Source organism: Phasianus colchicus, chromosome 10 (genome assembly GCF_987193195.1).
Source record: "Phasianus colchicus chromosome 10, bPhaCol1.hap1.1, whole genome shotgun sequence".
NCBI classification, from domain to species: Eukaryota; Metazoa; Chordata; class Aves; order Galliformes; family Phasianidae; genus Phasianus; species Phasianus colchicus.
In genome coordinates this window covers 23,788,671-23,816,631 of record NC_143445.1, presented here as the reverse complement: position 1 = coordinate 23,816,631, position 27,961 = coordinate 23,788,671, and the positions used below count along the sequence as shown (strand labels likewise).

Here is a 27,961-nt window from a genome sequence, read left to right as displayed (position 1 = left end):
ATTTCCCCCCCGTTTTTCCCGTTTGCTTGTTTTTTTTAGAAAAAAAGATTCCATGGAATCCCCAAAACTAACGTCGTGAAAAAGAAGTTGTGTGGCAAAAGTAGCATCTTTGAGAACACCAAAAATCTATGTTCCATTTTGTCCCCAAAATTTCAAACTTTCAAGACTAAAATATTTTATTCTCATCTTTAGAGAACAGCCACTCCAGTGCTTACCATGAAGAAAACTGGGCCAGGCTGCTTGCCTAATTTTGCTGCTGTCCCAACCTGATGTGCAGTGATGGTGAGGCTGCCTCCGACGAGATATTTTCAGTCCTGTCCTTTTGTTCTTCCTGCTTGCCAAGCTGGCACTTTTCCAAAATCCAGGAAGACAAAGATGTCTGAAACTCCTCTATGACAACACTGTTACACACAGTGGCAGCGCTGCTTTGTTCATAACAGAAAGCAGGAGAAGACTAATTCAAGCTAATGAGTGTGAATTTCTTATGTAGTATTTACGTATGTGAATTTCTTACGTATTATTTTTGTCTTTATCCTTCCACAGAAGAGGCAAATAAGCCGAATTTCTTATCTGATCACAAACAGCAGCTCAAGGGAAACAACGTGCAGAGGGATCTAACAACCAAAAACACATCTTCCCAGCGTTTTGTTTCCTTCTGAAACAGAAAAGCAACGATATCAATGTTAGCTACAATTACCTACTTCTTCCCCTTACCCCCCAGGCAGCACCTTTGCACTGTTCTACACCAAGCTAGAAAAATTAACATTATTGCTGGTATCTGTAGAATTACAGCACAGAAGAAATACAAGGTCATTCTCTCCTGTGAAGATGAAATCTCACTAAGATTCTGTTTTAGTTTAGTTACATATGAGAAGATAGGCTTTATCAGATGTTTCTTTTTCTCTTGCATGCAGTTATTTTTTCATTTCTGAATCTAATATCCTTGGGTTCTGGTTGTAGTGACATTCAGACACTGTGAGTAATACCAATGATGAGATCACCCAGAAAAAAAAAAGGAACTCACTACAGAGCCTTGCTGGGCCATTCTGAAAAATTACTCAAGAATGATATAATATCAGATATAAGAAAAAACCCAAGATGAACAGTTGTTTTTTCATTTGCCTGTTTTTTTTTTTGTTGTTGTTGTTGTTGTTTTTTAAAAAGCCCAAAGTATTAGTATTATTTTTTCCTGTAAGAAAAACAAAACACCTTCATAAATCCTAGGGTTTTGACATCACATCATTTCTATACCCCCTTAAGCAGCCTCCCCTAGCCATGCAGGCACATTGTTTACAGCCTCACTATCTGGGAGCCATGAAAACAAGATGACAGGAAAGAAGCATTTGCAAGTTGCTGGTGACCTCTGCAACTCCCACCACGATTGTGCTTTCTCCCTAGGGAGCCCGTGACATACCAAGAGCACAGCATCTGTCCTAGAACATTTTCTTCCAGTTTAAGGCAGATTTCTTTTCCTTTGTTAAAGAAAGGAAAGCCTGGAATTAAGACTCTTTTTAGTTCCAAGTCATTCAAGAATTCCATTTCTAGCTTTACCTCAAAGGATCTTGTATTTATAGAGGACTCGTAGTCATACAGCACAGTGAAGAGCTACTGAGGCAATGCATCTTCTCTTTATGCTTCCTTCATGTACTTATTACTCACTGCTTCAGGGCTGGGGGAGCAGTGGGATGGGAACAACTCTCCCACCTGAGTGCTGGGATCAGGGCCGTGCTGTCAGAGCCAGCAGTGTGCTGGAGCCCAGGGAAATAGCTTAGAAGAGCGTGAGTGCTGTTAAGCCAAAAACCTTGAAGTTAGGCAGTAAAAAAATCAGAGCAACAAGTCATTTCGTACCACTAGAAATAAGACTTTCCTTTCCTTTTTAAAAATAATCTATTTTGTATGGGTGACAAGCATTCCTTACAAGAACTTCAGAGAGAATGCAAAGTAAAAGCACCTCTAACTCTGTTCCTTGCTACAATACCCAGGGCTTCAATTTCAGTTTCTGTATGCAGAAGTCTTCTCTTCTTTTTGGAAATTAGTACAGAGCAACATCAAGAGAACAGGACAGTCTCTTCCATGCCACTAGGCTACATAGTAACAAATGCTAGCACGCGCATACACAGAAATACAAAATTCCACCTTAAATAATGCTGTTTACTTTTCTTTCTGCTTCTTCCCATCCTCCCACCTTCCCCGGCTATTTGGAACCCAGACAGTAAACAGAATCCGTACAAACAGGAAGTGCTGGCACACAGACAAGGACAAGGAGCAGCAGAGCGAGCCCAGGTGCTGCACACTCCTCCAGCAGAGCCCTCACCTAACGCCTGCCTTTTAGAAGTCATTCCCTTTGCCGCGGCGAGATGAACCTCTGGTTCTGTTGAAAAAGAACTGCCCACACCTAGAAGGGCAGGGAAAGAAATACAGTGACGCCGGAGGCACTGCAGTCCTCAGACTGCTACACTTGCCCCCCTGCTACAAGCAGAAGTAGCAGAGTCAGACAACAATGCTCACCCTACTGGCTCATATGGACAGAGAAATGCATGTTCCTACAAAAATTGGACTGAGCTAAAAACTTCTGCTTATAAATTTTAATGTACCTTTTCTCAGCAGAGGCACCCCATCAGTCCTTCCTCTCTAAGCAGAAGCTGAAAAAGCCAAAACTCGACAGATTTTGACTTATGACACATCATATACTATTCACATAACATTTCTTAGAACCAAGGCTGAAAGCAACTGTAAATAGAGATAAAAGGTTTCTGCTACACTGAAAGAATTGCTCCAGACCCTGAATGCAGTTCATGTGTAAAATAAATAGGTTTTGAGGTGGTAGAGAATAGCAGCATTTCTGCAACTGTGCAGATTTTTTGAAGTTAAATATAGGGGAATGAATGGGAGCACAGAAGCTTCTGTTTCGCAATCCAAATATAAATTCGGTTTCCTCTTCTTCTACCTTCATCACTGCAGCCAAGCACTTGTAGAAGCATAGGCTTGGTTTCTATAGACTTAGTGGCTTCCTTTAACAACAAGCATTGTTTGCAAGTAACAACTCAACAGAAGATGGGATGAAGCTTTACTTCTGACAGAGCTTTTACAAAGAATTGTGTGCCTCAGCAAAAGTCATGGGAGTTATTTGTTGTTGTTTTAAGCTTCTATGCTAGAAACAAAACCTCCACACATTTTCCAATGAGGTATTTCCTAACTCTCTTTTAAAAATCATTTGTGGAAAGTTTGTGACAGAATTAACACAAAGGCACAGCTCTTTAAGTGAGTATCTCAACTCTGCAGCTAAACTTTGCTGCTCTACAAAGAGCAGACAGTAACACAGTCCTCAGCATATTGTCCTATACAGACACAGAGCTGTAGAATAAGACAGCAGACAAACCCATGCAGACCTTGAGAACCCTTCCCTGCAGAAACTGCTGCCTGATTCTTCACCAACTACAACCACCCCAGAAGAGTACAGTGGCTTTTGGAGAATCAGTTAAAAATAGTAAACACTACTGACCGGTTTTGTATCACAAACAAGTCCATTGGAGAGTAACTAAATATTTATTTAGCCACAAATGACACCTCTGCTAATAGGTAAGGAGCAGGAGCTTCCTGAAGAGGATTACTGATGGATCTTTGCTCACCACACCAGCAGATGGGGACTAGTGGTACTTACCCACACACAGAGTGGCACAGCAGGACACTGTTCAGCTGTGAAACTTTCAGCACCAATTCGTACTCCTGTAGGGCTTCACCTCTGCCCCTAAGGCTGCTTAGGTGCACTGCACCTACATGTGTCGGAAGATGGAGGAGGGAGCCTCTATTTGAGGCAACACTTTTGACAGAATTACTGGTTTTGTAAGTACATTTGCTTGCTTTATTTAAGCTAGAAATAAACCAAAAGTTTCTGTGAAGCCTGAAGGAGCACAGGTTTATCCTTGTTCGAACTGTCAAGGATGCTTGAATAAGACTTCTCTCTGCACTTCCAGGTTGAGCTCCAAGGTAACAATTATGATTCCTCAGACAGTAACATATTTGCATTTGTTTGTTTGCTCTTCCTGAACATATGACTCATGTTGACTATGTACATCATTAGGCCTTGCCTGTTTCAGCCTGAAGTATAAGAACAGCTATAGTTAACTGCAACAAAGGGTTCTTCAGCCTGTTTTGATCAAATCTTCATTATTTCTGTACGCATCTGTAAGAAGCATCTGCTTTGCAAACCTTGTGTTCTGCAAAGAAGCGCTGCTGACACATGGGCTTGTTGTTAGTGCATCTCCTTTTCCTGCTCCGAGCTGCTACCCACATTGTTTCTCTAATGAGGTCAGGATACCACCCATTCATGCTTACTACATCTGAAAGAAATTGCTAATATTTGCCTCAATAGATATGTACAAATAACAGGAACTTTCCTAAGAAGTGACATGAGCTCAGAGGCATTTGAACAGTAAATACCACCAACTTCTCTGCAACAATTTCAAGACTTCTCAACTCTCCTGCTTGGAAGGTCACTTTCATATCCATAACAGATTAAATTTGACACTACAGCATATGTTGCCTATCAGTACAATCAGAACTCTGTTAAAAGGGACACATTACAGTGACAGAACTTCCTTTCAGGAAAAAAAAAAAAAGCCCAGTGAAGATTAAGCTTGTGTGATGTCTTGTTCTATCCCAAGGTTAAGTTGGGATTAATTTAATTCCAGTCCATAAAAAACACCAATTAAGGAAGAGGAACCATATTGCAAATTACCTAAATCATGGCTCACACATCAGGACATCAAGACATCGGAAGCTGTTGTAATGATGGTTACACATCTCAAATCACCTTGCAGTTGCTTGTGATATCATTCTGTCGGCTGATTTACAGTAAGTAAAGGGTTTGGAAAAGAGGTGGTGAAAGAAGAGTTGAAGAGATGGGTTGCAAAATAATTTGACAACACACTTAAGCAGAGCCTCCAAAGTCAGGAATAGGTTTTGCTCTCCTTCTCTTCAGGTAGTTTCCTTGCCTCCCAGTTCACATTTACATCCTTTACCCCTAGGTAGCAGTTATGCCATCTTCCTCAACACATCAAAACAGTCCAAGCTGGAGACCTAAGATCAAGGGAGCACTGCTGAGCAGTGATAACTACCAGAGCGCTTCATCCCCCATCTCAGAGCAAGATGAAGAGGAATATAACTTAATAGAATTTTACTAAAAAGCAAAATAATTAAATTTCACCTACTCAATTAAAATGTTGGTGTCCACTTTAAATGCTTCATTTTAGCTAAATCCATATAAAAAGAAATCACAACTGATTAAGTGTATCCTCTACAGCAACAGCATCTCAATTAGATGCTAAAAGTCAAAGAATCAAACCATTTTGATGCTACAAAAAGTGCTCTTCAATAGTACCTGACAATGAAATGGAAGATTGCACAGAATTGACAGCAAGAAACCACCAGAACAAAATACAGTAAATTAATTGCTTGTGAAGACTGTCTTCACAAACTGGTGAGCAGAACTGGATGTTCTGCATCTGCATCAACTTCTCAGAACCCAGTAGAAGTTTTTAGTCTCCATTCTTAAAATCTGTCAGTAGCATTTGCTGGTTACTGTGTTCAGACTGGGAACATAAACACAAAAATGAAGAATAAGTAGTATATTTTATAGTCTAAGCATTTTAATGACCACAACGTGCTTATTTTAGAGTACTATTTGGAATGGAAGTATTTACTTCCTTCCCCAAAGGAAGGTTTATCTAGAAACTTCTTAAGTTAACATAATCAACTGTAATTTTTTTTTTTTTTAAGCTATGCCTGTAGTCAGAAGTCAAGTTAATGCTTTCCAGCCTTAATAAAAAGTTACTTAATAGCACAAGCACCAAAGCTGCCTAACAACATATCTCACCACAAAAAGTATTTTTGTAAAATCTGTGAATCAATTTATTACCACTTTGCTTGCATGGCAAAGCAGTCCTTACTCCCTGCTCGTTATTCCTTTCTTTGTTCCTGTACCTGCAGATGTTTTGTGCTTAGCTTGCCTGCATCTCTGCAGAGATCAGCATCATTGTTTTTCTAGAAAGGTAGAGGCTTAAGTCCCAGGGCACAGAAATTTTGCTCTATTATACTTGAATTAGAAAACAGGCAGGTATTTCTATTTGTGGTTAATTCATCTCAGACGAAATGCTGAATCTCAAACATTTCAGTCCTGCTCAAGGCTTCTTGCATTTTGAAGATCTTCAAGAACTGCTTTTTTTTTTTTTTTTTAAATTGACTGCTAATATTTTGAAGACCAATTTAGATTGCTCTGTTGAAGAAAACCAGCAGAGGTATTGCCCATCACAAGGACTCACTTCTAAGCAGCTGACAGTCAAGACATTTGCCAGACAACTGGGATGGTAACAGGTACCCTGTGCTTCTGAAAGGATCACAATTCAAGTTAACAGTGCGAGTTAAAATCTGGGAAGAGTCTTGGAAGAGTAAGAGGTGTTATCTGCATTAACTACCTCATCAAGTACTAGCACAAGACTGACTAGTCTGCACATTGATTAGTATGGAAAAAAGTTTAGTTTTAGCCACATATATGTATCCTTTGAGATACAGTACAGTCTAGGAGGCAACCTTCCAGTTCCTTTTCCTTTCTTTTCTGCTTGGACTTGCAGAGAAACATGTCATATGTGTATTATTTTTCATCTCTTTGCCTTAGAAAAGGGTCATAATGTACAGCCAATAATGTGACTCAGCTGTCTCAGTTTCAGAGAACTTTACCGTAAGTCTTGGCCAATTCAGTAAACCCCTTGTATCCAACAAACATGCTTCATGGTTCACAATCCCCAAAAGCTCAGTTTGTCAGCATTTATTTAATTGGAAACTACAAGTAAAATAACTGCCAAACTCATCTAATGTAAAATCCATAAGGATAAAGTTAATATAAGGAAACTTGTCAAAAAGCATACTAAAAGAAGATTTCTTTGACATATACCTAACCTACTACTGGTGAAAAAGCAACAGGGCACAAAAGAAAAGTACGCCAAACCTTAAGTTCTTCACTTGACTCAACTGCTCTTAAACTACACTCCAGCAGTGCTAATTTACTTCTACTGCTAAATTAGCAACATGCCAGAGAGGTGAAGCTACACTAAACCTTCATCATTCTCTCTCCTTCTATTTTGTAAAGGTAAGTTGGTTTCTTTGAACTTTGTTTCCACACTTCTAGAGTTCAGGTACTCAGACATAGTCTCTCTAAAACAGACCATAAACATTCCCAGTGAGTGTACTTGCTCAGTCATGCCTGCCAAGTGCTTTTATTCCCCGCTTTATTAGCTTTGAGAAAAGTACACTGTTACTAGAGAACAAGTGATTATTTCCACCGTCTCTCACGCTTCTTGTTTGAAGTACACAGGGTTTCTACACTACCTTTCACAAAGGGAGATCAAAATTTACTAGGAAAATACCTCCTATGCATGCTATGTAAAATAAAAACGCTTGGTTGAAAACCACTGCTTAGAGATAATAGATCCAACTTCACATAGTACTCAATCTGCAGCATGTCCATTTGCCCACAGGTTTGCTTATATATCTAAAGTCAGTCCAATCTTTTAAACAGTTTAGCTATCCTTAACCCCCTCAACCCCACTTTTTTTTTAAAAAAAAAAACTGTAGCAACACAACATGGAAAACAAACAGTTAACACTTCAGAATATTACTTCTGGTTCATATAATATTCCATTTACCATTCAAAAGTATGTTTACAGAATAATTTAAGTTGGAAGGGACCTCTGGAGGCTATCCGAGCTCATCCAGAACTCAGAACAACTCACATATGATTGGCATCTGAACAAACACTGAGAGAAACAAATCTGTTCTCCCTCTGCACTGCTCCCACTTGGATGAGGGCACCGGGAAGAGAGATTTGTAACAATTATTTGCCAGGACACATTCAACTTAAGAGTAAAAGAAAATTACACCCAGTTCTACCACAAATAATTGTTGCCTCTTGTCCCCTTAGTTACAATTTCAGACAAGTATCATCCCTTGGAGGAACCAGAGGTCTTTTTTTTCCCAAAGGAAGAGACCAAACTCCTAAAAGCAAAGAATGCTATGACCAAAAAGATATAAAAACAACTACCTTAACTTACACTTCAAGCCATCAGCCCGTTCCTTCAGTCTGTGGAAATACAAACACTTCCTCTCTCTAATGCTCCTCCTCCACCTCATTTACATGCACAGAACACATGTGGCCCATTTCTCCTCATCTGGGAGATTTAATAAGTCTCACATGTTTTCCCATAGTTACAAAATTATAAAATTGACTTCTGCTTTATTACTTACTTTTATTGATTATTTTAAAAACCCTCTTTGCATTATTTCCATTAATATTCCTGCTCTGGTTACATACCACAAGAGAAAAAGTAGCATCAGTTATGACTGTTTCCTCTTCAGTATCAAAGTTAAAAATAAATGGAAAGCCTTAGCTCCCATTCATCCAGAGGTAACAGACCATGCGTCTCTTTTTGAGTGTACTGTTATGGCTATTGATGTTGTTTAAAACTTTATGACATCAACAAGCACAGCACGCATTTAAACACAAGGAACAACTACAGTCAGAAAGAAGTCCAATCTTTGCATGGTAACACCTTTCAAAGGTATTTTTTTTCCAATACCTGGAGAGCTCTTACAGCCTACTTGGTTTTGTGAAGCAGCATGATGGTGAAAGTATGAAACTCTTGCTTTTGCATAAATCCTATTCCAAATCCTCCAGCAACTTCTTACAACAGCTGTCCAGAAGCAACTATTCCCCACTTGCTTCCAGAGAGCAGTTAATTCTGACTGGCACAGAAACAGTTAACTAGGTACTGAACTGCTTTATGACTTCCAATAAAGCACAATTGCTTTGTAAACAGCTCAGCTACACCACCTTTTCCAAGGAATACTCCAGAAAAGAAAACAAAGTGAAACTAAAACAGTCAGTTTCATTATCAGTAGAAGCAAGCTGTAACAAAAAGCAATATGTTTCTGCCATTCAAATGGAATGAGAATTGGAGGCAGCAGAACAGCTAAAACATCTGGGTGTGGGTCTGTAGGCTGGGCTCAGTGCTCTGAAAAACAAGAAACGTTGTCTCTAAGTTGCTAAGAATGGCATCAAGTTCACACCCCTGAAATTCAGGGCACCTGCCCCAGCAAAATTCCAGCTAAGCCTCTGAAGCTGCTATGTTTATTGTCTTAATGACAAAGACGACACTTCCCAGATCACAGACAGCACCGTGTGGTTTCACCAATTCCCCTGCAAACACTAGGAGCTTTGTCAATGCGGGGTTTCACAGCGACACTGTTAAAATATGCTTCCAAATTGCTGCTCTGGAAGAGCTTGTTGTTGGAGAACAACGTTACTTATTGTGAAATTCTATGTTCACACCGAGCATTATTTCAGAACAAATTATCCAATGAGTTCCCTGCAGTGTATAAACCATTAAAGCCCGTCATTCTGAGGGCTGGAATATTCCTGGTCATACATGTTGTTTATGCACAGTGAGAGCTGGACTTTGATTATTGCACTGCATTATAGAATTGGGGCATAGAAGGAACTGAGGCAAAAGCTACGAGAACATCCCTATAAGTTAATAATGAGGAGAATAAGTTGAAGAACAACTCAGGTAATGCTGGCAAAAGTGAAGAACTTCCCCAGCACGATGAATTTGGAAACTCGTTACTGCTCAAAGCTAGGAACGCGTGGGTACAGGTAGGTGACAGGCCAGAACTCAGCATTCTCCCTTAAAGCAGCGAGGAACTCAGCTCCCAAAGCCAGCCCAGCACCCCCGGCTCCCCGCAGCGAGGCCTCACGCCGCGCGGCCCGCTTGTAAACACAGCTCACGTGCGTGCGCTGCGAGCACGCGGTGCTGCGGGGCGATGGCTGTGCGGGCAGATCCTCAACGCCTTCCAGAAGAAATAAAGCCGACCGAGGAAAAGAACTTTGAGCAACAGCAGCTCCGATACCTCAATAACGCGAGGCACGCCCACAGCAGCAGCACAGCACAGCCCCTCGGGGAAAACAAGCACGCCGTCTGCGTTAGCAGTCAGAGTTCCACTAGCAGCCTATAAATACCCGAGCCCCGAAAAGAAGCCGCCTTCTCGCCTTCACCACCGGCGCGCAGAGGCGAAGCTCCCGCCCGGCAACGCGGCACAAAGCGCCCTGCTCCTCCGCTTCCCAGCCGCGGCCGCACACCGCAGCCCCCGCCCCGCCATCCGCAGCGCCCCGCCCAGGGGTCGCGCTTCCCGCCGCGGGCCCCGCCGCCGCCTCGCTCACCTCACGGGCGCGGTCTCCCCCCGCCGCTCCTCGCGGCCCCCGGGCGCCGCCCCGCGGGACCCTGGAGCGGGCGGACCGCCTCCTCCCGGGCGCTGGCGGAAGCGGCGCCGCAGTCCGCGCGGCACCCCCGGGCGAGCCGCCTCCCGCAGCGGCAATAACAGGAAGGCAGCGGGGCCTGACCCCGGACGGGGAAGGCGCCGCCCGCCGGAAGTGGAACCGCGGGGGCGTGGGGGAGAGAAAGGCGGGGGAGGCGAGCGGCGCGCGTGCGCCGCCGAGGGAAAGCGGCGCGGGATGGTCGCGGCGTGACGTCATCGCGAGACGTCAGGAAGATCGGCGCGGCCTCGGGGCGTTCGGCGGCGCGCCACCGGCGCCGTGCTGCCACCTAGCGCGGGGCTTCCGCCACGGCACGGGACGCGGAGCCCCGCGCCGCGCACGCGTGGTGCCCGCCCCGTCCCGCCTCACTTCCTGCAGCTGGGCCCCGCCGTGCCCGGCGCCGGCTTCCTGAGGCCCGGCCCGCGCGGGGAGGCGGCTCCGGCCCGGTAGGTGCGGGCCCGGGGCGGTTCCGCACGGCGCGCGGTGCCGCGGGGCTTCGTTCTGCGCGGGTGGGCTGTGCGCTTCGGGCGTCTGCAGCCGCGTTTGGTCTAAAGCGGCTTTGTGCGTCCTTGCCCGGATTGAGCCGTTGAGTCTTAGCGCGGAGGGGCCCGGCCCTCGGTGCGAATGGCTGCGATGTCCGCTGCGTGTGCGCCGTGTTCGGCCCCTGCGGCGTGACGCGGTGCGTTTCGGTGAGGCTCCGTAGGGCTGCGGCCGAAGGGGCGCTCCGGAAGGATGGAAGCGCTGGCAGCGTGCTGGGAAACCGACCGGCTTGGGAGGAAACCTCTGCTGCTGTGGGAAGGCAACCCACGGCTTTTTCATCGCTTATATAAATCCTTGTCGCTGTTGTTAATTGTCCCCGTGCACTTAGAAACTGATTTCTGTCAGGGCGCTGCTTGTCATGTGAGCATCGCGCTGTGAGCTCCGTCTGTGGCTGCGGAAGGTCGCAGGGTGGCCATGCTGGGTGCCATGCCCACACTTAAGGCCGAGGCCCAGCTCGCTCACAAGAGGGTGCTTTGCTTATTTGCTGTTTTGTGAGTGTAGCGAATTTTGCAGCTTATCGTGTGAGTGGAAAGGAGGAGTCCAGGCGTGCTGTGAGCTTCTGGATGGGTATCTCTAGTGACCAGCAGTGTGATGTTAAAAGGATGCGTAAATAAGATGAAACTGAATGGTTTTCTTTCTTTTAAATAGTGTCTGGAAGGAGGAAAACGCTGTAATTAGAGCAGTTTTGGTGACAGATCATCTTTAGGAGAACACCAGAGTTGTATGTGCAAGGCAAGAAGTTCTAATTTTAAAATTGCCCATGCAGCCTTAACTCTATCTTCAGAGTACTGTTTACTTTGAGGAACAGCGAATGACCTCATAAATAATGATTTCTCTAGGAGTATTGCTTCATGCCTTTCCCCCTGTGGATGCAGATCCTTTAAGCAGTGTCCTGCCTTGTGCTTGATATCCCAGCCTTGCCCATCGCATATGGAAGACGTGGCACAAGAAGCACTCATGCAAAATTAAGCAGATGGATCCTGATTGCCGTTTACTGTAGGTTGCTTTATATTGCTCTCTGAAGTATTTATCTATAGTTGACTCTCTTTTTAAGGTAAGAGGCCCATTATGATACTGAAGTAAAACTCTGAAGTTTAATGGCATGTTTAGCTACTTGCATAGCTGATGTCAAGAGCCTTGAGAGGTCTGTATTGTGAGGTATGTAACTGTTGTGAGCACGAACTGGTTCCATCATCAGCACCACTGAAATTGGTTACACTGTCTACAAGGCACTACTTGCAGAAACTAAAGCTAGCAGAAACTTTTCCATAGTTCTGTTAATCTAGCAGAACCTATGCCAGAAGTTGGAGAGAAAGTGGGTGGCAGTACAGAAGTTGGCCTGCGGATGGGTGGTTTACACCATGCTCATTCTTTGTTTATTCTTTGTACAGCATATTGTTTCATTATGTTTCAGTTAGTTTCCATGAAGCTGTTTTTGATTTTGTTTTTGTGGTCACATTTTGATTCATGTTACGTTCATGCCCTCCTGGAATTTCGGAAAGTCTTGACAGTGGAGAGCAATTTAAAACAAAAAACTTTCAGTGGCTCTGTTACTGATTCAAAAGCTTGTTCCCAAGGCAATGCGTGCTCTGCTTTCTTGCTGTTTCTTTGTTCCTAATTCTAGTTATAGCAGTAATTGAACTTTCTCCAATCTTATATCGTTTAAATGTAACAATTCCAGAAGTGCTGATGTCACCTGAGAGTTTTAATCCCATCATTTCTTTTTTCCTAATGGAACATAAACCTTTATGGTGTCAGACTTTCAAAGGTAATAGAGGATCTAAAAATGCAATCATCAGCTGGGATTTTCCAGAGCTTGAATGCAACATGGTATTTATCTCCTGCTAATTTTAGCAGATTGAAAATCCCAGAAGTTATCCCAGTTAAATGCTGTCTCCTTCTCCATGTTCCTAAATGCCTTTGAAGTCAAATTCTATTTTCAAATGTGATTCAGAACCAAAGTTCTTAGGTGGCATTTAATTTACCTTTCCCTCAATCTTTGAGAAATCTCCCATTTAAAATGCAGATGTGGCTTGCTATTTGCTTAAACAGTGAAAGCCCACAGCACAGACATGGTTGCTACCAATGCAGCCTTAGCTAGAAGTCAGCAGGCACCACAGATAACGCAGCTGTCTACTGCAATGTAACAGTGAATGGGATTTGTTATGATAAGAAGCTAATAAGACATTAACAAAAGTAGCTGTGCCTCAATTCATAATATCACTGCTCAGCATTATTCTGGGAATGTTCATCCCAGGCTTTAGATGTGATTTATAAACTTTAATTAAATAAGCCTCTCAGAACCCCTTGTTGGAAATGTAACGTTAGTTCTGAGAACTCAAATTAACTGAGAAATAATAGAATAAAAGTTAATATGGGATAAGTACTCCATTTTTGAAGAAGGAGAAGATACGGCTGCTGCGTAGGTTGTGCATAGAAAGGAAATGCAGAGAAGTAGCTCAAGGTCATTCCACAAGACTATGGAAGATCTGGGAAAGGGACGCTTGAGAAATGATTGTGTACGAGATCTGCTCACGTTGTTTCCCGTTCTTCTGCTTGTTGTTGACTCAGATGAGGAAAGTTAACCTTGAGATATTTTTTCTGAAGATTTTTGTGATTATTTTAATGATGTAGATGTGTGTAGATGTATTCTGTATTAATATAAAATAAATATGCTTTGAAATATTTCTTTCTAAGTTATCCTCTAGTATCGTGTAGTACTTATGAATTGTAGTGTTGTTTATGTTTTAGATAGTGAGCTTCTCCTTAGGCTGTCAGAAGAGGATATGGCTAACAGTCGTGTCCCTCTCATTCTTATTAACACAGCTTTAGGTGCTGTGTGTGTTGGAGGCCACATCTTCTAGCTTTTCTAGCAGTCATGGAGCAGTGGGGTGTGTATGCTGTGACAGGGTCTGCTTCTGGGTCAGGTACTGTGAGGAATCTTCATGTGTCTACAAAGGTGCCCTGGGGTACTAACAGCTGTGTTTCAAGTTACTGTCTGTTTCCTATACCCATATTTTTTTAATATCTTGCCATGGTTATGTTATGCTGCTATTTTTACAAACTGACTTTATACCTGCTTGGCATTGTAAAAAGGCATAAAGCACAGGCAATACAATTGCAGAAGTTGTCAGTGTGACTTAATTCAGCATCTGTGTCTTTTTGGTCTAGATTGGAAAAGGACTCCTCATCCTTCTGAAATAGTATGCTCACAGTCATCTTGGCCAATGATTCTTCTACAGCAAGCAGGACTTCTTCCTCATCCTGAGAAACCTTCATCTCTTCCTATGTCAGTGGCTACAAGGCCCAGAGCCACCTCACCACTCTCCCCGCCAAAATCACTTGGACTGGGGCCTTCCTTTTATCACGCACAAGACGAAGAGCTTGCAAAGGTGGTGGAGCAGGACCCTATGCTGGAGGAACTATGTAAGCCTCTGTGCTGTAAGCTCTGCAATGTCACTCTGAATTCAGCCCAGCAAGCCCAGGCTCATTACCAGGTAAGCAGAATAGTAGGGGGCATGGATTCCAGGGCTGCTGCATCTGCATTGCGTTTTGAGTGCTGTGTTGAAGTAGCTACACAGTAGCAGTATCATTTGAGTTAACTCATCTGAAGCTACCTTTGCTACATCTCCTCGACTGGAAGCTGTGTCTAGAACTATTGTACACGCACAGCTTCACCTTGATTGAATTTGTTGGTCATCTAGATAAGCTGCAGAGCTTTCTTTTAAGGTACGATGATAGGATCAAATCACAAAAATTTTTTCTGTGCGGACAGAGAAGTCCTACTAAGATGGTATGAAAGGTAGACATACCTACTTTTTCTTTGTTTTCCACCTCTATATCTTCCCAGTGAAACTGAACTTCTGATTCCACAAACATGATTTTTGTAAGGCCTGGACAGATGTTTTCACTGGAACTAGCTGTGCCCTTAGGAGAGAAGTCTGCTACCACGTGCTTATCACTGCCTCCTTCCTGAGGCTATGCACACCGCTGCTTTGCTGGAGGCCATATTTATGCAAACTCTCATGTGCTGGGAACTGTTGAGTCATGGCCTGAACCACTGATTGAGCACCTGGGTAAAAGACAGTCAGCCCTGGGAGCACAGGTGAAGGCAATTCATCTGTGTGATTGGAAGGGGTGGAGCCTGGCTGCACCTCTTAGACCTCATTTAAGGGCTGACTGCTGCTGGGGGAGGATTTCTTTCTGGAGATCTCTCCTTGGGGAAGCTTTCCCCTGTGAACCTAGGATCTTCTGATAGGGATGAGTGATTTTCTTTTTTTCCTTTATATTCCTTTTATTGTGCTGGTCTTTCTGTTATCACATCTCTGTTGTAATGCCTTTCCTGATGTATTGATCTGTCCAATTGCTACAGGAATTATCAGCTGGATCAGCTCAAACTGAGCTCTATTTGCTCAGTCTGTCTAGTTGGTTTCTCTGAAATTCATTAGGAACAATTTGCATATTTCTTTGCTGAAATTAAATAAATCTTAGTCTTATGTTATCCCCTATATCAGTAGCGTGCCTTTCTGGTGCTGAATTCTTGAGAGATGTGGATATGGTAACTTCCTTCACCACCCCATACAAGAGGGTGGTTTTCCTGTGTCTTCAGGACACCTGGCCCAGACCTCACATTTGCTGTTGGCACTAAAAAAAAAAAGTGTTTTCCTGACTGTGAAGGAATAGTTATAGTTTAGCATAGGGTTTCTGCAGTGTTTCTGTCACAGTAAGGCAAAAGTGCATTTGTAGTTAAAAATGTATGACATTTATTTTACACATATACTTTAATATATATCCACAGTACATACATTTGCTCTCATACGTTTCTCTCAGTTTTCGAAGCACCAGTAAGAACTACAGTATATATTTTCCAAGAGAAAATAAAATACAAAGCTGAGTTTTTTAGAAGTTTGGTTTCCTGCATTATCTTATAGTTGCAGCTTCATGAAAATGAGTGAGTGTACTCAGGCTTATCGAAAAGAGGTTAATGTTCTATGTTTAAAACACAAAATGCTGGTTTTAAGTGAAATAAGAGCAGATTGAAGAACTAATTGTAACCTTACTTGTTTCAGAAGATTGTTTGAAGTTTAGGCTTAATGTGCTAACTAGTGAGCATTTTGGAGCAAAGTGGGGGGGGGGGGGGAGGGGGAGTGTCTGCATCTCTCAAAGTCATAGTGCTATTTTTTGAGTGATGGTTCCTTTACCTGAGGTGCCATCTTCCTGGCCGTTTCTTTCTTTTTATCTCAGTCTTGTTTTGCATTCACTGTAAGGTGCTGTTATTGGAGCAGTGATTAAATTGAGTTCTCTTTGCAGGGTAAAAACCATAGTAAGAAACTCCGAAATTACTATGCTGCCAATAGCTGTCCGGCACCCGCCAGGATGAGTAATTCGGTTGAGCCTGTGCCACCTCAGGTTGTTTCCCTTCCAGCTCAGGTAAGGCATGGGGAGGTGACCGAGATCATGATGTTTGCTTGCAACCTAACCCTCATTAAGAATAACTAAGTCTCATGCTTTGAGGATTACTGCAGGAGTTTGGAAAGAATTTTCTTTATGATGACACAGGAAGGTGGTTATAGACTGTTGTGAGCTGTTTGCTTTCCTTTGAAGGAACAGATACCAATCTGCTGTTGCAGCAGAATTTTGAACTTGAAATAGTCTATTTCTGCGTAGCAAATACTTTGTTTCCTATGTAAGTCTGATGTCTTGCTGATTAAGATTGTTTAAAGGCAGGTATGAAAGAAAATAGCTGTAGCTGAATTTAAGCATGAGGGTGTGGATCTGCTCTGCAAAATCATACCTCCATTGTGTGAGTGAAGCCTATGTGGAAAAAAAATGCTTAGATGCTCCTGCACTCATTGTCCAGGGTTATTATGTAACTCTTGCTCCTTCTGCAGTGGTTATTCCTGGGTACAGGGTGAGTGGAGGGATGGGTCACTCTGTGATTCAAATCTATTTGCTCTCAGGCATGTTAGAGGTGAAGGAGATAATGTTGACTTGGTTCTTCTAGACTTCTGATTGTCATGGGGCTTAGCAGCTAACCTGTCTCTTGCATGTGAAAGTGCAGAAAGCCATAGCTGAGCAGCAGGGATAAAGTTATGCCTGTCACCTCCAAAAGTTTTAAGCCTCTGTCACTACAAAAGCAGAAAGCATTTGCTCTAAGAAGCAGATTGTTATGTGTTCTGTCAGAGCCACCAGAGGGAGACTTAGCCCTGTGTAAAATGGCTTTGTGGCTACACAAAGGGCTGAATCAGGGTCTTAAGAGGGCACTGAGTCCTGTCCTTGGTGGTGGTACATGGGTGCTGTACTTGCTGGGGTGTTTGGTGCTTTTTTTGAGGGAGGGAATGGTCCATGGCAATAAAAAGGCCATTCTGGTGCCATGTGAGGATTTATGTTATAACTCATGGGTCAGAATTGTGTATAAGCTTGTAAGCTTGAAATTTCAAAGGAGGCATAAAAGAAACTGGACTTTACAAGTGCTGCAGTGACATGGCTGTATCAACCTCTCACTGCTGCAGTTTACAGAGCACTATTCTCTGGATGATGCACAAATAATGAGGAGACCTCGTGCTGCCCCTGTGCTTGTCTGATGAAACAGGCAAGGTATTGTTTTCAATGGTAGGAGCTCCTCATGTGGGGCTGGATCTTCCCTCTGAAGCTTTGGTCCAGGTGTCCCTGGACCTGAGGGGTAAGGCTAAGAAATTTGGTGGTTCTGTTATTGCTTTTATCTCTCAGTATCATCAGGATACTGTGGAGAGATTGGCTACACTGGAAACACGAGCGAGGAGTGCTGTTACATTTCAGTGGGTCTTCCTCAGTATGGAAGTCATTATTTGTTGGCTCCCAGGAGTCAGGAATAGAGGTGTTAAATCACTGCTGTGAAGTAAACAAGCCTCTGTGGCTGTTGAAGAAATACAGAGAGTTTATTCAGATTGTTTTCCTCTGCATCTGTAGCATGGAATTTATATAGATCTCAAGGAATTTGAAGATGCTGTGGAAAGCTGAGGCAAAGAAAACTAAGTTGTCCTTGTAAAAGCAGTTGGGTAGGGGCTGGAATGTCCTAAGCCAGTGTATAATTTCTAGTGCTCTTGCTGTCTGACCAAGGTGATACTGGTCTCAGACACTGTGATTCAAGTATTGCAACAATTTAACTTTCTGTTTCACATTGTGTTTTTCCCTTTGCTGCTAGATGGGATCCAGTAAACCAGGTGGCCGAGTGATCTTGGCCACAGAGAATGATTACTGCAAGCTTTGTGATGCCTCATTTAGTTCTCCAGCTGTGGCACAGGCTCACTACCAGGGGAAAAATCATGCCAAACGGCTGCGTCTTGCAGAAGCACAGAATAACTCATTCTCGTAGGTATTGTTCAACTTCACGCTCAGGCTGAAAGCATGTGGCAGTATCTCTGGCAGTCTTTTTTGTCAGAAAACTCGGATTTGCAACTGTTTGTATTTGTTTAATCTTCAGGGATGCATCAGAACTAGGCAAACGGAGGACAAGGAAAGAAGGGAATGAATATAAAATGATGCAGAACAGAAGAAATATGTACACAGTTCAAAACAACACAGGTAATCACAACTTTGCACCTGTTCTATTGTATATTTAGAATAATAATGAATGTTCAGTAGACTTGTTTTTTTTCTATTTCTGAGCTCTGTTCTAGCAGGGACAGGTTGTTAAAGGAACTGGTTTCAGCTCTGTTGATTCTTCTTGTCTGCATATATCTTCCCAGCTGCTAAAGTTACTTTGTTTTGTCAGCCTGCTTGTTATTCTGTTTTCTTGGTTTGTAACTTAATTTACCATCTGCCCTGCCCGTCTGTAGGGTTGCTCTAAGTGATGACAATTTTCCTGCTTTATTTTCTTGGCAAGCGACCAGATGCTTTGACTCCTACTGTAGCACAGCAACCTGTATGTGCACTCCTCTGTCCAGAATGAGAAAGTGTGTTAGCCTCCCTGTAAGACCATCTGTTCCTAGAACCCTTTCTCAGGTGTTAGTTGCTAACTTTTCCTTTTTATTGTTAAAATGTTTTAGAGTGTCCATCCCAGCATCTGTTTCTCTTTTTCATTTTAAGTTGTGTTATGAGCACATATTGGCTGAGACCCTGCTTCCTGGTGAAGCTTGGGTTAATATTGTTATTTTAGTTGTTATCCTTTGGAAAACATTTGTTTTAAAATTCTATCAAATGTTGTTTTGGGATGACTTTAAACTGGGTTAGACAGCTTATTCTAATCAAAAGACTGCTCTAATTCTTGAGTTGGGTGATTAAAAAAAAAAATTGATTAATCACTTAAATGATCAATTAAAGAAGCTAATCTGTGGCTTTCTTTCATGCATTTGTTGAACTTGAAGTTGTCAGTGAGGTGCCTCAACCTTTTTTAACTAGATAAATAGACTTTTCTGTTGTTTCCTCAGGTCCCTACTTCAATCCCCGCTCTCGTCAGAGGATTCCTCGGGATCTGGCAATGTGTGTCACCCCCAGTGGCCAGTTCTACTGCTCCATGTGCAACGCTGGGGCCAGTGAGGAGATGGAGTTCAGGCAGCACTTAGAAAGCAAACAGCATAAAAGCAAGGTGTCCGAACAGCGGTACAGAAACGAGATGGAGAACTTAGGCTACGTACAATGACACGCCACCCTTGGTAGTAGTTTGCAAATAGAGCAGCTTGTCTCTCGCCTGCTGTTTGCCACATGCCCTGCTTTGTGCTCCATTTGATAGGAGTATGCTCTTGAGCTATACATGTAACACCTGCAAACTCAATGGTATGGTTAAATTTTTTTTCTATCATAGTTGGCAGGATGACACTGTGCAGGACATGAAGTGTTTTTGATGTTTGTTTGCTAGTTATCTAAGGCTCCTCATTGTATTGAGTGGCTGAGGGGACTTTGTTTTCTCCTTGGCCTGCTGCATGAATATGCAAAGCCCAAGAAGTGCTGGAAACTTCTGTGGTTCTACTGCATGGGTGAGACCACATGCAAAGCCTGTTCCTCTCTTTGCACACCACAGAGTAGTGCTTCAGAATGTATTTCTCCAGCAGAGTCAATCTCTGAATAGCCTGTAAAAGAGGAGCAGGAATGGGACCTGTAAATGTGTGAGTTTGGGGTGTACTTGTCCACAAATTGCTAATTGTGGCTCTTGTTACAGCCTACAGTAAATTCTTTTCACGTGCCTGTAGAAAGGCTGTGCACACCTCTCTACCTTGGAGGGTCTTGCCTCTTACTCCTTTCTGTGATGCAGATTTCTCTCTGAACATCTGACATTATTTATCAGCTGATTAGCCACATCCAGAAATATTCTTCTACCAAACAGTTAAGAATTAAAAAGGGTTCTTGGTACTGTTGATAAGTACTTTAATGCACTGTGGGTAGCTCAACTCTCTGTGGCTTAATGAAGTGAATTGGAAAGCAAATCTGCTTGGATGGGATGTGCTGTGCTCTGATGTTAGATAGAGTAGGGTTAAGGATAGGTTGGAAGGAACTGTCAGGTGTAATTTCTTTTCATACTGATGTAGAAGAGAGCATTAGTGCCTAGCCTGCAGCTTTGTTGCTCTGGGAGAGCACGGCTTCCTTGGCCTTGGGAAGTAGATGTCAGTGTATCCCACCTCCACATCATTCCTTGGAAAAAGCCAAAGGGATGTTAAAGAGAAGAGGTGAAATGCTACCTGTATTAGATTAACTTTTTTCCCCCTCTTTTCCCATCTCAAACTGGGTTTTAATTCCATTTCTTGATGTGAATTTCACCATTTAGGGACCATAGAAATTTAAGGTTGGTTAGGATGTGAATGTCAACAGTGATTGTTTAAGTAACAACTTTTTGGTGATGCAGAAGTATTCACAAAACTTTTCAAGCATCTTTTTAAATGTCAGTGAAGAGTATGTGTCTGTTTTAATTTTCCTAAGCGAAAGTGGAAAGGGGATAAAGAGCTGGCACTCTTCTACCCATTTAGGTAGATGTGAGGAGCTGTGATTGAAACCTGGCTCATGATGTTTCTGTTGCATTGGCTTCAGTGGCAAGTGCAGCATGTAGTGAAACTCAGTTGGACCTTATTCATCACAGCACTGCTGCAGCTGTAGATTGGTGGCTGATGCAGAGAGGGGGTAAAGGAGGGACCATGTCTTCTCTCTTACTCCTCCATAGGTAGATTGAATTAGGTGCAGCTTCATCAGTTTCAGTAGCCTTTTGCCAGGGATAAACTTCACCTGATGTTGAAGGTAACCAATCCTGCCTTTTTTTTGCCATTCTGATCCCTGCCTCTTGCATTCCAGAAGGATTATCTGCTTGCCTTAAAAAATGAAAAATGACTAAACAACAAACCTAGGTAGTTTTTATTAGTCTTTTTAATCCACTTTGGAAAGGCTTGTCTCACTTGGCTGCTCAAAAATGAATGCTTTTCTCAGAAACTGAGTATTGTTGTCTCTAGCTAGCTGAGCACCAGGTAGCCATGCGACCTTAGCACTGCTTTCCTATATGCTGGCAGAGAGCTCTTGCAAAGTAGATGAAAGCAATCTACATCATTCCAGGCTGGTCCTTGCTGTGCAGATACAGGCAGGGCAGCAGACATCCTCTGAGTGGGATTCCTTCTCTTCCTTTCTGCAAAGCCCTATTAAATATGCTTTGTGCACAGGAGTGTATTAGGAGGTAAAACAGGAGCCCAGACTGAAGAGAACTAACTAGGCAGTTTTGACAGGCTGTTTGTTTCTCCTCTGCTATCCAGCCCACGGTTCACCTTTGCCACCCTGAAGAACATTCTCCTTGCAAAAATCTCCTGTCAACCTTCTCCCCTCATCTTTTGCTGTTGAAGGGCTGGTTTTCCCTTAGTGCTATCTTTTGTTTTCCTAGTCTGACACCACTGTGCAGGGCCAGGAGGAGCTGGATCAGCTGTACCTTAAGTATTTCACCAGTATGATTCATGCTTTGTAGTTAAACATCCCTCTTGCTGTAAATTAAAGCATGGTATTTCCCACAGGCTGCAGTTAATAGCAGAAAACCAACACTTTTTAAAATAAGATCTGGAGGAGCTGGAGGTACTTATAATGAGGACCAAGAAGGCTTTTTTGGTCTGCTTTCGTATAGCTTAAAATCAGTTGTTCACCTCTTTGCTTGGGTTACTGCTCCTGCTCCCAGCCCAACAATCTGCTCCTCATTTGGCATTTTCAGTGACTGTTCACGTCCTGTGACTGAGTGGCTGCTGGAAGTGTCAAGACTCATTTTGCTCCATGTGACATTACCTCCTGGTACAAATGTGTTACGTCCCATTCTCCCTTTAGCACAGGAAACTGTTGATTATAAACACCTCACTATCATCATGAAGGTTCAAGCCAATCCAAACTTATGCTTTCCAGCATGAGAAGCAGGATGGATTGTGGTTTTATTTTTTTGGGGAAAGCTGTTCTCCAGATCATTGTTCAGAACGCGTGTTGTGGGATGGGAAGGATACCATACAGCTGCAATACTATTTTCCACACCCAGCAGAAAACTTTCTCTAGTTAATCGAAGTATCAAAATCAAGAAGTAGAACTTCTGTGGAACTGTCTCATTGGCCAGTAGGTTAATGACCTTTGCTGCTAGAAACGGAATACAAATCAGTGTCTTCATATTTATTTTACTGTGCTGACCACTAATTGACTTGTTAGTATTTAAGGCATTACTAGGTTGTTTTTGTTTAAGTAGTAAACTCTACATCGCACTTTGCTTTTGGATCAGAAATGATATTTAATATATTTGTGAAAATGTTTTGCCTCTCATGGATGTGTTGTTTTCTTTCCCTTGATGCTAAAAGCTCTACCCTCCTCCCCCCCCAAAAAACCCACACAAAAAAACCCAGCAGTGCAGCCAATGGATATTCTTTGTTTATTTTCACAACAAGCAAAACTAGGATTTCCTTTCAACACTTAAATGTTCTTTTTAGTTTTTTGGTCTGGTTGTTTTATTTTTTCCTCCAATGATTCCTTTGGTAACTTGATGATATCTGTGGGGAATTCTAAAGCATTTCTTTTAAGGTAAGGAAGCAAACTGTGGAATCGATGTACTTGTGAGAAGTATGAAAGTGATACTGTTTTGCTTGATTTAAGCAAAGCATCAGTTGTTATTTTGTGCTCTGCACTGATGGGTAAATGCATTGTGATTTTGCCTAACATTGGTCTATTTTTGACATTTTGCTTTTTTGGTATTTCTCAAAAGGAACCCTGAAAACTTCTGTGGAGTTGCTTAAGATGTTCATTAGTGGAACAAAATGCATTTTTTTCTGTAAAGCTTATTGTCCTTTTTCCTTTTCTAGATGCTCATTACAGGGTATTAGAAGGGAAAGCTATTACCATAGCATGGATTTATATTTTGGCTTATTAATGCATGAGGTCCTTTTTCTTCATTATTTAAGTAATACTCTCACTGTAACCAATGGAAATCTTGGCCAAGTCTGGAATAAATGAAATACTCTAGCTAAATATGTTGTGTTGGCTAGGGCCAGGGGAATTATATTGCTAAAATTTGTTTCTTACTTCTACATTTGGGTTTCAACACTCTTCAGGTTATGAGGTTGTTGTTTTCATTTTTTGAGGAATGTGTGTCTTACTCTGTAAAAATTTGCTCCTGCTGTAGTAGTTTAAAATCCATGGACTTTGGTGGATAGGAGCAGGCCTTGAAACGTTTCAGGAATCATGCTGCTGGTGTTTTCTCATAGGTACACTTCTTTAAAAAAAATTTTTTTTAATTTTACAACCATGTATACAAGGATGCTCTGGATCTATTGCCAATTATGGAAAAACAAACACTGGGGTTTCTAAGGGATTAAGAGAATGAAAAAAGTATCAACTTGATTTCTTTGAACTTAGTAGCTAAGCTTCTATTTTTGTGAGCTGAGCCTTTTTCTTTACCATCTGCACGAAGTTGGAAGTGAAGATAAAATACATTTTCAAACAAATGTGGTCAAATGGTAGTTCCAGAATTTCTTCTTTTAAAAAAAAGTATCTCGGTTAAAACCTATATCTTTTTATCTGAAATATCTGCAGGTAAAGGCAAGACTGAATTTTTTTCTTTTAATAAAATCAATTTTTCAGTCTGTATTTTGCAGGAGAAGAATGATTTAATTTCCTTCTGCATCTGTCCAGCAAGATCATTTGCAAGTGCTTTGAATGTGTTTCATCTAGAGCCTTCTTGTCAGGTTGGTTTTGTACATTTGCCCTTCTTTCCTTTATGTTCTACTGATCCCCCTGAGGGAATAGTTGATGAAAATGATTTTTTTCTTCAATCTATAATAAATCATCTTCCTCTTACCACTGTACAGTCTTAGTGTTTGGTTTTGCTGCTGCTTGTGTTATGAAGCCAGACAGTGTATCACTGGATTGATTTTAGCCTAGCATTGAATGGGGTGTGTTATGTTTTAATACAGTGATAAAGGAGCACAGCCATTGTAGGATTTGTTACTCTGGGTGATCAGAGCTCTTTGAACTGTTACTGAAAGCCAGCAGGGGGCTGAGTTCTTCCTCTGACTGTATTGACTTCAGGAGGAGTTGAGATGGGAACCAGAAGGTATGGGGAGAGCTCTTTTTTTCATAAAGTACTTGTCCCTAGAGTAGACATCATAAGTTCTGGAACAGCCCCAGGCTGAACCATAGACTTGCGATTCTAACTGCAAAAATGTTGGGATGAGCTGAGCCTGATACATATATTTGCATATTTTTGTTGCCAGTGTGCTCTTTTGCCCTTTTGTTACTTGAGAGCTCTAGAAGAGCATATGCTTATGCAGCAGAAATGACTTTCCAAACAAAGTACATCCTGAATTGGAGCATTAACACTAAGAAAATCTGAGGTTTGCCTGGTTGAATTCAGGTGAGAGAGAAGCTTTGGTTATCCTTGGTGCTGAGAGCAGAACAAGCTGCTGACCTGAAGGGCAGTATCCTGGCACCTAAGGCGCCTTGGGTTTTGCGGCAACTCTTGTGGCACAGATCTAGTCTAGATGCAATTGTCTGAACAGGCATGTGTATGGAAATGCCAAGTCACAGCCTGAACCAGTGACTGAGCACCTGGTGGGAAGGCAGGGCAACCCAGGGGAGCTTGGGTGTGTACAGTGTACCTGAGTGACCAGAAGGTGTGGAGCCAGGATATGCATCCCTTCCCTCATTTAAGGGTTGGCAGCAGAGGCAAGGCAATCTTGCTGGAGATCCCTACGTAACTGAGGCCTTCCAAAGGTAAGCAGTTTTTCTTCCTTTGTTTCTGTGTCTGTGGTTGCTGCATTTGGGCTTGTTGTCACTTGCTGTAGCCTAGGATTGTGCCACTCTGCTATTACTGCTGTACTTTCCATCACACTGTAGCATTACAGCATGTATCCTGCACTCCCATGCCCTCTGTGATTCAGGGGATGGGGGCACTGCAGTCAGTAGTGACACCATGGTGGGGTTATTTTGTGGTACTGTTTTGTGGGAATAGGAGCTGCCTAAGTACTGAGGTGCCTTCTCCTATTGTAAGAGTCAAATGTAGGGTGTTTAATATATTCTTGTTTATAATTAATAGAGTCATTAACAAAAAAGTAGAGCTTTGTTAAATTGGACCCCAGCCCCTCGCTGTCTCTTGTTGGACTGTGCTCCTTACAGTTACAGGAATGGATGAGCAAACCTGTAAGGAGCAGCACCTTCCTGTTATGGGATGTTCAAGTACTGTCTGACATTGTAAGATGCTTTTTAATACTTACAAATGATAATTGTATTCTGTGTTAATTCCATGGCAATTTAGTACAGTTAAACCTTAGTGACACAGAGCAACCTAATTTAGGTTCACAGGTATTTGTTAAATTATGCAGCAAATAAAATAATACAGAAGGAAAATCTTAGACTAATTGTGTAATTTAAAAGCATAAATAGCCCTCCTTCTGTTTCTCCAATTAGCCTGGTGTGTGAAGAGCTTTTTTAGTTTCGTGACATTTTACAGTTGAGGAAGTGAAGAAAAAACTAAGTGATTCATTCAGAAAGGCTGTGACTGAAAAGGAAGATTGAACTTGAGGCCTTTAAATACCAGGGTTCTGCCCCTGCCCCTTTTCCATGAATCCTCTTTCATCCCTGCCTGATGAAAATTACAGGGTTTTTAAAACAGTTTGCTTAATAACACTCAGGTTTTCATTTTTTTATCTATGATGACTTTACCTTGTATGAGGAAATGGTCTTTAGCAAATGGCGTAAAAAAATGAAGCTTGAGAGAGAGTTCTCCACAGATTTTGTGGTAGAAGCAGTACAAAGCAGTGAAAAAAAGACCAACAGCTTTTAGAAGAATTGTAGGTGCCCTATGCTTGTGAAGTACAGGTTCGGAATGCTCTTCTGTGTTCATTTATGTCCACTTCATATAAATTCTCTCTATTCCAATTGCTAGTTCTCTGAAAGTGTTTGAATTGGGATGCTGCTTGTCCTTTTAGGAATTCTAATGAACTGCTATAACAGATAATACCTACAATTCAGTTGGCCTAATCCCTCTTTGAATGACATTTGTTCTCTTGGCCTTATTCTGCTGGGTTTGCTTCACCTCTCTACCTGCATAAAACCAGAGCAGATCTACTTAAAGGTGTTGGAATTACACAAGTGTGGAGAGACTGGAAGATTATCCACTGTGTATTAGCTGAGAGTAGAGTCTGCTTTTGGTGGGTGCTTGCATTACACATAAAGATGTTAAAAAGTGTGAATTTAAGCATTGTGTCTTGCTAACGAGGGCTATTTTTTTTAACAAGGAGATACTGTGAATGAAAGAGTAAGGTGTAGAATTGTAAGAAGAAAAGAACATAGTTGCATATAGAGCTAAATATGCTGCATTCAGTGTGTCTGTAGAAATTTATGCATGAATGCAGCATTTACCTGAGGAGGCCTGGCTATGTACTTTGCTAAACGCAATGAGACCATGTGTGAAAAACAGCACTTTAGCTTGTCTATTGCCCTGAGTATTAAAAGATTAAATGTAGGTATGAAAAACCTGTGAAAAATCAAATGACAAAACTCCCATGCACCAGAAGATGAAGAGATACAGGCTATCACCTGCTATTCTGGAGAGACTGTAAAGGCTATTTCAGACTTAACAGACTTGCAGAAACAGTAACACAATGACAAAAATCTTTGATTGCAGCCAGCTAGAGAGTTTGGGAGCTAACTGAGATGTCATTTGTGGCAATGGCTCATTGTTGCTCTATATGAACTTGTGCAGATGGGATTAATCCAGGAAGTTGTTGTGTGAGACAGGGCTGGCTGAGCTCAGTAGCTATGGGACTCATCCTTCACTGCTTTGACCTGCTGTGTATGTGCATGTGCGCACAAGTGAAACAATTCTTGTAAGGACTCTTTCACCTTGGTATTATCCACTGTTCATGAGAGGAGACTGTAAATAAAAAATGTTTCAAGGTTTTAGTGAACCCAGGATGAATGCAACAACACACAAAACTGGAGGTAGAAATTAGAGGCAGCAGTGAACAGCACCAATTTGTCTTCTGCCAATTCCACTGTCAAAAGACGCATGCTGGACATTCAGCTCTCATATTTGCAGTTATATTCTTGAAATAGTATCTGGTAAGATCTGAGTAATACTGCTGACCATATCTCAATTAGCTTCCGTTGAGGCTGATCAACTACTGTTCAGGGCAAAAACCAAGACATAGGAGGCTTGGGTGTCATTATGCTTGACTGAATGCACTGAACCTTCCTCTTTACTCTTCCCACCAGGCAAAATGCAACGGGGCTGGGCTGAGTGTTAGCCCAATATCAGCAAGCATGGAAGACATGACAACTGTTAAAACATAAGATGCAGCCACATACCTGAGGCTCTGAAGGTAGAATTGGAGGTTGTAGGTAAACAGAGTATGAAGAGGTATCAAAAGTTCTGGCTAGGTGTGGATGCTTGGAGTGTTATCTCAGCTCTGAACAGGTTTCTCAATTTAGAGACAGTTATATCAGCCTAGAGACCTTCTGTGCATTGCAGTGTCTGGTACATGAGACAGATTTCTGAAGACACAAAGTTAATCTAGATTAGCATTGATCTCCATACAGCTTCTCATAGCTGCTGAGAAATTTAGGGATGGATCATACCACAGCTAGAAGTGT

At 42.2% G+C, this 27,961-nt stretch overlaps 2 protein-coding genes across 12 annotated transcripts in view; one reads left to right on the top strand and one right to left on the bottom strand.

Annotated features, from left to right (window-relative positions):
- The window catches only part of PIK3CA (phosphatidylinositol-4,5-bisphosphate 3-kinase catalytic subunit alpha), a 41,950-nt gene extending 31,504 nt beyond the window's left edge, over positions 1–10,446 (bottom strand). For 3 of the 9 annotated variants that reach the window (XR_016469817.1, XM_031614591.2, XM_090147752.1), the window contains exons 1-2: positions 10,271–10,446; positions 216–655 (exon numbers count right to left, since the gene is read on the bottom strand). The gene's annotated coding sequence lies outside the window, so the exon portion shown is untranslated. Of the gene's footprint in view, positions 1–215; positions 1,122–9,960; positions 10,213–10,270 lie in introns of those variants that run through there. The other 6 variants (XM_090147751.1, XM_090147753.1, XM_090147754.1 and 3 more) reach the window with 6 other exon arrangements.
- A 250-nt stretch (positions 10,447–10,696) lies between these two features.
- ZMAT3 (zinc finger matrin-type 3) lies at positions 10,697–24,166 on the top strand. 3 transcript variants are annotated; one of them, XM_090147757.1, is made up of 7 exons: positions 11,100–11,635; positions 11,743–11,899; positions 14,075–14,400; positions 16,214–16,333; positions 18,087–18,253; positions 18,366–18,466; positions 19,312–24,166. In XM_090147757.1, exons 3-7 carry the CDS (start codon positions 14,131–14,133, stop codon positions 19,521–19,523), a joined length of 870 nt encoding a protein of 289 aa, XP_090003883.1. In that variant the 5' UTR covers positions 11,100–11,635; positions 11,743–11,899; positions 14,075–14,130; the 3' UTR covers positions 19,524–24,166. The 3 variants fall into 3 exon arrangements, with proteins under 3 accessions (XP_031470421.1, XP_090003883.1, XP_031470422.1); XM_031614561.2 differs by lacking the exons at positions 11,100–11,635; positions 11,743–11,899 and adding an exon at positions 10,697–10,809; XM_031614562.2 differs by lacking the exon at positions 11,100–11,635 and having other exon boundaries at positions 11,663–11,899.
- The last annotated feature ends 3,795 nt before the right edge of the window (positions 24,167–27,961 follow it).